Source organism: Erythrolamprus reginae, chromosome 6 (genome assembly GCF_031021105.1).
Source record: "Erythrolamprus reginae isolate rEryReg1 chromosome 6, rEryReg1.hap1, whole genome shotgun sequence".
In the NCBI taxonomy this organism is placed as follows: domain Eukaryota; kingdom Metazoa; phylum Chordata; class Lepidosauria; order Squamata; family Dipsadidae; genus Erythrolamprus; species Erythrolamprus reginae.
Window position 1 is genome coordinate 34,000,000 of NC_091955.1, and position 11,831 is coordinate 34,011,830.

At 36.0% G+C, this 11,831-nt stretch overlaps 1 protein-coding gene across 1 annotated transcript in view; it reads left to right on the forward strand.

Moving 5' to 3' along the window:
• Positions 1 to 11,559, forward strand: part of PPP1R3A (protein phosphatase 1 regulatory subunit 3A) — a 60,365-nt gene extending 48,806 nt beyond the window's left edge. Inside the window, 4 exon segments of the mRNA XM_070754750.1 lie at positions 5,489 to 5,547; positions 5,644 to 5,774; positions 8,796 to 9,326; positions 9,328 to 11,559. Coding sequence (XP_070610851.1) covers positions 5,489 to 5,547; positions 5,644 to 5,774; positions 8,796 to 9,326; positions 9,328 to 11,559 — 2,953 coding nt within the window.
• The last annotated feature ends 272 nt before the right edge of the window (positions 11,560 to 11,831 follow it).

Here is an 11,831-nt window from a genome sequence, read left to right on the forward strand (position 1 = left end):
AAGCACCCCACCTTAAGTGAGTGGGTGACTCAGCTAAAGTCAAATTGGCTGATAGCCCATAAGGCTCTTGATGAGGCTCATCAAGCCCATAAGGTTCAAGTTGATAAAAAGAGGATCCAGCCAGTAAGCTACAAAGTAAGACATAGAGTCTCTTTATTGCCAAGGTTTCTATAGACCACTCAAAAGTCTAAAAAACTAGGATCCAAGTATGTGGGCCCTTTCCCCATAGTGCAACTGGTCACCCGGTGGCAATGAAATTGGAAGTGCCAAAGACTTTACAGAGGATCCACCTAGTGTTCCACATCAGTCTATTGAAACCTGAGCACATTTCAGAGCTGCGGCCAGCCCTGGTAGACCTTCCAACTCCCCTACTTATTGAAGGAGAGCAACACTTTGAGGTTAAAGAAATTCTGGACTCACAAAAGCAAAGGGGAAAATTGAAGTAACTAGTATTCTTGGAAACATCCCCCTCCATCTCAGGCAGAATGGGTGGAGGAGAAAGACATGAAGGCCCAGAAAGAAATTGATTGTTTTAGAGCAAAATACCCTGACTAACCACATTGCATAACCTTATTATTTCTGTTTGTTTTCTCTTTTTCCCCCTCTTCTTTCTAGGACTAACATCCCTGTTCTAGGGGGTCTGAATGTCAGCCTTGCTGTGTTTCATCCTTCAACTATGCTTCAGCTGTCATGAAAAATGGGGTGGGGGGAATAAGTGTTGGGATTTGGGAGGGGGAAATCCGCTGGAGGAGTCCAAGTAAGTTTCATTTCTTTTGGTGAAGGCCAAGACAGTTTCATTTCTCCTGAACACCAACCTCAACACCAACTGGAAAAAACAGCCAGACACTCTGGTAAAAGCCAAAAGTATTTTATAACTGGAAAAAATAAGCACAGAGGAAAACCTGTTCTTCCCAACAGACAGGATATAATACGGTACAGCAGGGTCCTGATGTCCAGACAATACAGCAAGCTTCTTGCTGGCACACCCCCCCAAGGTTTCAATAGTCAAAGGCACAAACCAGGATTCCAAGACGCCAAAGTTCACAGTCAGGTCCCACGACTCTCAAAGATAAAACTCCACAAGCCAGGAAGGGTGGGTCTGCCTTTTAGCCTTTCCCAAGAGCACCACACCCAAACCCAGCTGTTGCCACTTTAATGCTGAAAGTATTTAGCCAATTGATTCCGTCTCTGAGTAGCTCTTCGTTGTCGCAGATCAATTATGGCTTGTGCACTTTCCTCTAAGGAATCCAGGCTGCTTGCTGGGGAGAGCTCCCCCTGGTGGGACTCTGGCTGTCCTCCCTCTTCTTCAGCCTGGGATTCCTCCTCCTCGTCTGTCTGCACCTCCTGTTCCTCAGCCTCTCCCTCTGAGCTGGAAACTGACAGAAGGTCAGCCGTTCCCGGAGGGGCCTCAGACGGAACCACAACAATAAGGGGTGCATTAGTGGTGTGCATTCAAAAAGTATGATGCACCGGTGAAGATGCATCCATCTGACAAAGATGGACAATGGTGTTTGTATGATCTGCCAAGGGGGGCAATTGGGATTACTTTAATATGGGCAACTATCACGTCTTTTTCCTCAGACTTTGCTTTTCGTTCGATGCATTCACTTCTGATTTAGTAAAGTTCACTTTTGAAGTTCAAAATGGACTCTGAGTTTTACTTTTCCTAAATTCTGAGCAAAGCCAACCTGACACATAGCTCATAAAATTATCTTCTACAATGTCCTACCTGTTAAAGACTACTTCATCTTCAACCACAACAATACATAAGCACACAACAGATACAAACTCAAAGTGAACCGTCCTAAACTTGCCTGTAGAAAATATGACTTTAGCAATACAATGTTTAATGTCTGGAACTCACTACCTGACTCTCTGATTTTGTCACCAAACTCTCAAAACTTTACCTTTAGACTATCCATTGTTGATTTCACCCAATACCTAAGAGATGAGTAAGGGGTGTGCATAAGTGTACCAACATGCCTACCATCCCTATCCAATTGTTCCCTCTGATCAGTTCCCATTTTATGTATATAAACAATGTTATATCTATGTATACTACAAATACTGTACATACTTGACAAAATAAATAAATAAAATAAAAATAAATAAAATAAATGATGAAATGAAGAGGGCAGAGATTTTTGAACCAAGGTTCCTTCCTTCCTCCTTCCTTCCCTCTTTTCCTTCTTTTTGCCCATATGTTAAGCCTGTTCTGGAGTTACCAACATTTTCATCTTTATTGCTCCATTTCACCCTAAAATATTGAAATGTTTTGAAGACCAACTTTACATTTCCTTAATTTATTCCATGTTGATGTGTGTAGTTATTTGTAGGTATTTTATTAATATTTATATTGTTAGTACCTAAATATTTTAAAGATTTATATACTGTTGCAGTGATGGTGAACCTGTTTGGCAACAGGTTCTGAAAAGGGAGTGCACACGGACTCTTTTTTGGGATGCAAACCAGAAGAGGAGCTGCCCAGGGGGCATGCGTGCACCAGAAAATGAACTTCCAGTTTCTGATGCATGCCTGCGCAACAGCCAGTTAGTCTTCCAGTTACTGGTGCACATGTGCATACATGTATGATGATAAGCTGGCTGGCGTGCATGCGCACACCAGAAGATGAAAGACCAGCTCTTCCTGTTTACAGTACTACTGCGTGTACAAAGGCTAGCTTATTGTTGCATGTGCACCAGAAACTAGAAGTGGAACGGGCAACACCAAGCATGCCAGGTGACATGGCTCCACATGCCACTTTGGGCACATGTGCCATAGGTTTGTCATCAAGGTACTATTGCCATCCCTAAAACTATGGTTTTCATGATAATAAGAAAAACAGAGATGTGATGTATGAAAATTAACTGATAGTCCTGCCACCTCTGCAAATTAATCCAACTTCTTAATATATCTGACTGAATAAGAAGCATTTAAGTCAAAATTATAGCACTGCAAATAGATTTTAAAGATACATCTTATTTCCCATTTTGTCCCAAAATCTGATTATATATAAATACTATTGTGAACTCTGCTAGGTGCCACCCTCAAATTTGAATTTAATTAATATTCCTTTTGAATACTGTATTTATGAATGAAAAGCTTTGAAGATATAAATTATGTTAATGTGATTAATATAAAACTATGTTATTATTGCTTGTTATCTATGAAATAGCTCTGGTAAATAATGTTTTTAAAACATTTAAAGAAAAACACAGAATAGTTTAAAACATGAATGATAGAGATAGTACATGTCTAATGTATTAATTAATGTAATATTTTATTTTATCTTGTCCTTGCTTTAATATCAAAATCAGGGTGAGATAGGTGGCAAACAAATCTATAAATAAATTTATGAAAAATAAATAAAAATAATTGGGATTCCAATATTTAAGGGGTTGCTGCTTAAGGGGGTCAACCTATTTTTCAAACTACCTGAAGGTGGGACAAGAAGAAATGGATGAAAACTAGGATTTGACAAAGACTATTTCTCTCCCAATTTCATTGATAAAAGACTGAATTTGAATAAGGTTATGGTATTTACAGCTCCTTATTTTGAACTACTGTAACAAACAATTTTTGCATTCATTTATAAAGAATAAAATAGAATAGAGTAGGGTAGAGAGAATTATTTATTGACCAAGTGCGATTGGACACACAAGGAATTTGTCTTTGGTGCATATGCTCTCAGTGTACATAAAAGAAAAGATATATTTGTCAAGAATCATGAGGTACACTTATTTTTTCTCATAGGGTACAAATAAGCAATCAGGAAATGATCAATATTAATATAAATCGTAAGGATACAAGCCACAAGTTATAGTCGTACAGTCATAAGTGGGAGTAGATGGGTGATAGGAACAATGAGAAGACTAATGCAGCCTTAGTGACAGTGGTGAGGGAATTATTTGCTTAGCAGAGTGATGGCATTCCTGGAAAAAAACTGTTCTTTTGTCTAGTTGTCATGATATGCAGTGCTCTATAGTGTTGTTTTGAGAATAAGAGTTGAAACAATTTATGTCCAGGGTGCGAGGGGTCAGTACATTCACTAATGGAAGGCAATCACAAGTTAATATATCAAACTGGATTTTGTACACTGTACCAAAAGAGACACCATTAAATCAACATAAAAATCCAGTCAACAGATTTGACATGCGCCATATGATAAAAGTGGAGAGCGCACTGCAGTAAGGCCTCTGTAGTGTGGTCCTTAGTGCAATAATATACAATTTTCACATGGATAATTTGCCCGCCAAACTTTATGGATTTATGGATGGAGATGGAAATATTAGGTTACTGTCATTATTTTCCTATGGCGACATTGGCTTATGACACATAAAGCCAGATGAGAAAAATATTACCGTATATACTTGAGTATAAGCCGAGTTTTTCAGCCCAAAAAATGGGCTGAAAAACACAACCTCGGCTTATATTCGGGTCATTGACAAAGTCACCACAAGAGGGCGCCATTGCTTGAGCCAGAGCGAGGAGGCACCAGCTTTTGTCCCCTCTCGCACGCCGTAGGAGCTGTGGGAGGGGTGGAGCTCGTGCCTTCTCCCTGGCTCAAGCAAAGGAGGCAGCCATTTGCTCCAACCGAGAGGGGGGAAAAGCAATGGGAAGCTGGTGAGGTCGTGTGTGTGTGTGTGTGTGTGTGTGTGTGTGTATGCCCCCTCTCCCCCCCACCGTGAAAAAAGCCAGCTACCTCTTGCTGAAAACCCAGAGGCTTTTTTTTTTTACTCCCTGTGTGTATTTGTCAACAGGTTTACAGTAACTATTCCTTGCTCTCTCTGCATTGCCCTTAGTTAGATTAAAAAGGCCCCTTGCTATCAGATTCTCCTCCCCCTCCTTTGAAAGGATTTAAACTGTTTAAAAAATGGTATTTTGTCTTAGATCTATCTATCTATCATCTACCTACCTACCTACCTATCTGGTTTTCTGTGCTGATAACCTCACAGCAGCTAATGCTGAAGCTCTGTTTGGATATACAGATTTATTTATTTATTTATTTAATTAATTAATTAATTAACTGGATCTGTATGCCGCCCCTCTCCAAGGACTCAGGGTGGCTCACAGCATGTATAAAAACAGAACAATAATGTAAATCCAATTAATGATGAGATGATGAGAAGGAATCCTGTTTTAAATTTACAGAGCTAGTTTACTGGTTTTCTTTAAAATAAATATTCTAAAACGTGATCTTCTGATGTTTCAATTAATGTAATTTTATTGGTTTCCATTTTTATAAGTTACCAGTAGCCACTGCATTTTCTAACCTCGGCTTATACTCGGGTCAATAAGTTTTCCCAGTTTTTTGTGGCAAAACTGGTGCCTCGGCTTATACTCGGGTCGGCTTATACACGAGTATATACAGTATTTAAAATTAAATTTAAATAATTTAAATACTACATTAATTATGATAATACTATGGCTTAAAAACCCAGAAAAAGATTTTAATAACTATAACTTTATTTTCTTTTTCATTTAATAGTAAAGAGGAAACATTGACAACGGCTGATAAAGACATTTGGATTAATCCCAGAATCTCAGGTAGAAAGTCTCAATCAATTCAGCATTTTGTAATTTGTGTTTTAAAAAGAAACAAAGTATCCAGGTGAATATTATTCAATAATTCAATTCCTTTAGATTCACACATCCCCAAAATTGTTTATTCACATGTGGATAATGAAAATAAATACATAAAAGAAGATGAAGAAGAAAAAAATGATGCCTGTATTGAAGATGACAAAGAAAATGAGAAAGAATTGGAACTGCTGGTAAGTTTTCAGAATCTTTTACAGCAGTGTTCCCCAAATTTTCTGGGTTGGTAGCCTGATGCGGGGTGAGGGTGAGGGGATGCTTTTATGTGACGGGCAGGCATGCACGTGCATAGCTTCACTCATGCAACTCAGTTGTAAATAGACCGTGCCCCAGAATAGGGTGCGGTCCACAAGTTGGGGACCCGTTTTACAGAATAATCTGTAGAAACTAACTGCTATTACTTTAAAACACTCTAAAATCCTTTTCAGATGCATATAAAAATCCCAGAGGGTGGAATCAAACAACATTCTCTATTTTTAAATTTTTCTATAAAATAAACAAATATTTCTTCCTGTTGCAAACAATGAACATGTATTTAGGTCAACCAATTGGCTGTTCACAAACATGAGAAAGTAGTGGCGTTTTCTTCAATAGAACAAAAAACAATTCTTTAGATTATTCTCTCTCTTCCCACCCTATCTTGCTAGCCTCTTATTGACTTACCAGTAGACATTTTTTGTGTATATTTTGTCACAGGTCTGACATTTTTTTTGGGGGGGGAGAGGAATAATATCACAGAATTTTTATAATTTTTCAGTCATTTTTCTTCAAAACAACAACAATGTTCAGATTTAATATACCAAGAATGCTGCCACTAATCTCCATACCTCCAAAATTCAATCCTCATTCTTGATGACAGATTACTGTATTGTCTATGTGCTAATCAAACTTCCAAAATAATTTTTAAAATGCCTAATCTGTGGTCATCAAAACTTTGTTCACTTCAATTAGAAAATATTATTATATATTCCTTAAAAGGAAGAACTTTTTCTACTTCAACAATGGTGAAAAGCATACTACATAATTTGCCAATAGTATGTTACTATCAAAGTTTTAATTATATATTTGGTATGATTAAAGGATTTAGGATGTTTTGAAACATTTTATTTTGTTATTTCATTTAACAACTTATTTCTCTTTTATCACAGGCTATAAGAGACAATTTGAAAACAATAGAAGTATAATAACTTAAATTCTTATTTTTCTGATTACTATTATTGCATTTCCCCCCTTTTTTAGTTTTACAGTTAGGGAGCCATACATAGACTGTAACTAATGGCTACTCAACAGTGATTGTAGGCTCATGAAACAACAAAACAATAATATTGTAAGTGAATTTTTTTAGTATTTGGTAATTAGATAATTGTGTAAAGTCATTTTCAATGTGGCACTTGATGTATAGATTGATTTTAAAACAATTCTCCTTTGATTGATGTTTGATTCTGAAGAGAATAATAGTAGGGAAATATAAGTTATTGTTTTTAAACTCAAAAATTGCACCTGACCACAGATACCACCTTTCACATATAAAACACACATCCCAATATTGACTAAATCACTTTGATTTTATAAAGAAATCTATTCATATTAATCATTATTTTTAACCTCAATGCCACTTATATTTCATAAATGTTATTCATTGGGTTAACCTGCATTTTATGAGAAGAAAAAATGGGATAGTTATATACACAAGTAAATAAGCAGGAAATATAATGGTGTTTGTGAGTGAAAATATAAAAATCTCAAAACACACAAAAGGGACATGCTAAACATTAGCACCACATAGCCATTTTGGGTAGAGAATAAGACAATTCTTCAGACAAAAGCCCAAAAGTTATCTTAGCTCTAACTTTTGGAGAATTTAAAGTTGTCATTCAGAATGGAGCTTTTATTGCCTGAATTATCAGCATAGAAATTTTTTTTTAACTAGAGAGAAGCTATGAAAGTCATAACATTCTCCAATACAAGACTTAAGTATACAGATTTTTTTAAAAAAATCTATATACCTGGTCAAAGCTCAGTCCAATCATTTTATGTGCTGCATAATGAATTAAACAATAGAGGTATATAATAAATGGAAATGCAACCAAATCTTTGAAACCCATAGGCAATGACTCACACGACAGCTCTGCAGTTGACAAGTAACATCAGCCTTATGTGAGGAGGGGAAACTGTAAGATTTGCATATAATTATTAAAATCATGCAAATGTCAGTTATAAGGAGGGAGATGGGGGGGGGGGAGAAACAGGCATCTCACTATTAAATCCTGACAGTTGGCATCACTGAAAAGCTCAGATACATTTGAGGACTAGTTGGCAGAGGGTCATTAAAATAGAATTTGCAGAAACATTAGTTCCTTCACTTTTCTTTGAGTGACGTTTTACTATTAATAGTTTGCAGAAGCTTTGCAGAAAACATATTAATAAGAGACATTGTAATAGGGATATCTGCAGCAAATGTAATAAGGGAGTATCCAAGTTGCCACCTTCTAATTGATTGGTATAGAACCATCTGCCTATGCATTTGAAAGCAAGAGAAGAATGCCATAAGGAGCAAGTGCTATTGAATAATATAATTTAATATTGGAGAGATACTGAAGAAACATATTTGTGGCCATTCCTAACTCTAAGTTTCTGCAGTTTCTAACTAAATCATTCCTGTCTGAAGGGTCTTGGGAAAACAAAATAAACATAATCCTTATAGTATTCGTCAGTGTGCAAATGTGTCTTTATTTTACTGGACACTCCTGTACATTCTTTAGCTTTGATGTTTTGTGTCATGCACTTACTTTAAAATGAAGCATGCCTAGAATGGAATGTGCTCTCTGAATGAAGTAGTTCACTTTGTACAGAATCTTCTCTTCAGGATTCATTTCTCTGAAACATGCTTGAAGCTTACTCAACTCATAAAAATATCAGGCTAAGATGGGGACAGACATAAAGAAGAAAAGTGGAATTTTATTTTTAGCCTCTTATGTTTGTTTCTTGCTCTTTGTGGCTGTGCATGCACATGTGGCTTAAAATGCAATATTTATTTTGTAAACAGCTTGGAAGCATACTTTCTGAAAATGGGTTTTATTGGAAAAAATATATTTCTTGAATTGAACCCCTTTCCATGTGTGTGTGTATGAGTGTAGGCATATAGTCTATTCACATACACATTCACACATATTTTCACTCTTATTCTATTGTTTCAGCTAAGTCAGCACTTGACTAGAAGCAGAAGTTCTTCAAGGAATGAAAGGAGTTCCTCTGCAACTGAGCCAGTTAGATTTCCAAATGAACTACAACAACTGGGGGACAAACTAGAGTCTGGCTTGATTAAACAACCTCTGCCTAGAAGCTCTTCAACAGAACATGCTTTACAAGACAAAGAACTGCAGAATAATCAAGCATGTTCTATTGGAAATGATAGGCAGTTATTATTCCCAGAAAAATTCAGTGAGGTTAACTCACTAAACAAAAGTGCACAGTCCTTAGAGTGTTTGAATCCAGATGAAACCTATTCTTCACCAGAATATTGGTCTGAAATTAAAAAAAACCAGACTGCCTATATTCCAGATATTATCTCAAGCAATTGTGGAATGCATCAAGCATATGTTCCAAGTGATGAATTTAAGAATGTCCCAGGAAATAAAACAAAAGAGACATTATTCATAGGTGAGGATGATTATAACTTCAAAAAAGCAAGGGAGACAATTTCCTTAGAAGATGATGAAGCAGGGAAGTTTAAAAAAAAAAGCATTGAAAAGAGAGTATAATAATATCAATACAGTTCAGGAACAACTTAAGCAGGAAATAGCTTTCCAAATTCTAGAGTTAAATTCAGAAAGCCTCTTCAAACATGAATCCCAAAGAGAAAAAGTTGAAAGCAAAAACAAATTATGTGTAAACAGAGATTTAAATAGTGATGCCATAGCTAATGCTGATGCCATAGAAAATTATTTGGTAAGCTCTCATTCAGAAGACATTGTAAAAGAAAAATATAACTCTGACTATAATGTTGATAAGGAGAAAGAAATCATGCTGAGAATTTTAGAGAATTCTCCAGAAAAACAAATATCTATTACCAACAGATATAGAAAACATGTCTTATGTGATCATTATGACATCAACGAGCTAGCTAAGTCACCTCAAAGGGAAGAAGTAATGACTTCCAGTGTCCCAGCTGAAATAAAAGAAGAGCAAATGTTAACATCAATAGGGCTTCCATATTTAAGTGACAGTGGAAACAGAGATAAAAATAAATCAGAAAGTAAAAATTGCATTATAAATGATTCAAATCATGACTCAAAAAAAGAAGAATTTAGAATCCCTGAGAAAATTCATAATGCACTTTGGGAGAGTCAATCCCATGTTGTACCACCAGTTGATGAAAATATCTTTGTGCAATCTATATTAATAAACACAAAGGAAATGTCTGGTAGCAGAAACAACTTAGAAAAAAGAAAGTACAGTAAGAATAATCCAGCAAAGAGAAATATTCCCGAGATAGAACCCCGCCAAAGTGAACCTGATACAGTTATCCTTAAAGATCAGAGTACCTGGGACAGATTGATGATTCAAAGGGGGAATGGTCCAGAAAGTCAGTTGGCAGAAAGGCAAAGTGAAGCAAATAAAATAGTGTAGATGAAGGAACTAACAAGATTTGGAGCCATGGGGGGTATTAATGACAATACAAGATGTTTAAAACTAAGTCCCACAGATGAACTATTTACCTGCCATGATACAGTAAGTTATGAGGAGATTTCAGTCACTAATCATGACAGTACAGGAAAGGCAGAAGCACTTACAGCTGCTTATATAATTAAAATGACATCAGAAAGTATTTCTGAAAAAATGTCTGCTGGTGAAAAAGCAGTAATTGTTAAGCTACACCAAGAGACTGAACTAAGTGACAGGCCCACAGAGAAAAAGGAAATAGTATTTGATATACATGAAGGAAGAAATGATGGGTCACATTATCCTCTTTGTCAATGCAATAGAGAGGGTGAATTATGTGACACCAAATTTGGAATATCTGCTTCAGGTATTAAGAATGTGCCTACATATGAAACAGTACATATGGAAATTATTTCAACACATGCAACAAATGAAATGCTTGCGAAAGCAGAACATAATTCTGTAAATAATTCACTATCAATTGAAATATTTTGTCCTTTTTCAGCAGAAGGAAAAATTGTTTCTGAACAAGGTGTGCATTGTGAAGTACCTTTGAAACATTCAGAACATTCTTCACAAGGCTTACACAATAAAGAAGCGGAAGAAGGAAGCATCTGGAGTTCATTTTCTCACATAGGTCTCACAACTGAATCAAAAATATGTCATTTGGATGAAAAATTGGTGGGAACCTGTTATAAAAACTCCTCAATGATATCTCCCAAAGGCTTTGTAAGCCCTCATACTGCTGAAGTAGAAGAAATGTTGCCTCCACCTACAGATGCTTCAATTGAAACTGCAGCTCAATCTGAATGTAACTTCAACCCAAAAGATGAAATAACTCATGTTATTCTAAATATCACTAAGCCACAAGAATTTCCTCCTAGTGAGAAAAGAGAAGGAAACATAGGCCAGTTTTCCCATCAAACAGAGTTCAGTTCAGAAAAACAAATAAGGCCCACAATTTTAATTAAGGAATCCACTGAAGAAACAGAAGAGACAAGCTTAGATTCAGAAGATTTAATAACTGACAAGAAAATGAATATTGCCAAACGTGATAAGCAAGCTTTTTTTGATCATATGGGAATTTCTGACCAGCCAAATGAAGCTTATAATTTACCTGCTGAGTGTCTTGTGTTAAAGCATATTGCTTACAAGATACTTTATTTCCTTTTGTTCATTGTATTTTGTGTAACATTGTACCATTATGATTTAATTGTCTGCTTTGCACTCTACTTATTTTCATTATGCTGGCTATATTGTGATGGAAGAAGAAACAAAAACTCCATAAAAAAGAAATAGTATAAATATTCCACATTGTATTTAGAATTTATTATCCACATGTTCCGAAAAGTAACAATGTCTACTCTTAAAACCAAAATAAGACTCATTTCCTCTTTTCAAATGTTACTTAAAAAGAATGCACATGGAATGCAAATGTACTGTATATGCAGCCATTCTATACAGGACCATTCTGTTTGGAACATTAAATATCTACATGAATCAAGAGTTCTGCAGCATATCAACTTACAATAAATCTAGTTGCTGTGTCTTAACCCATTATGAAGGTGTGA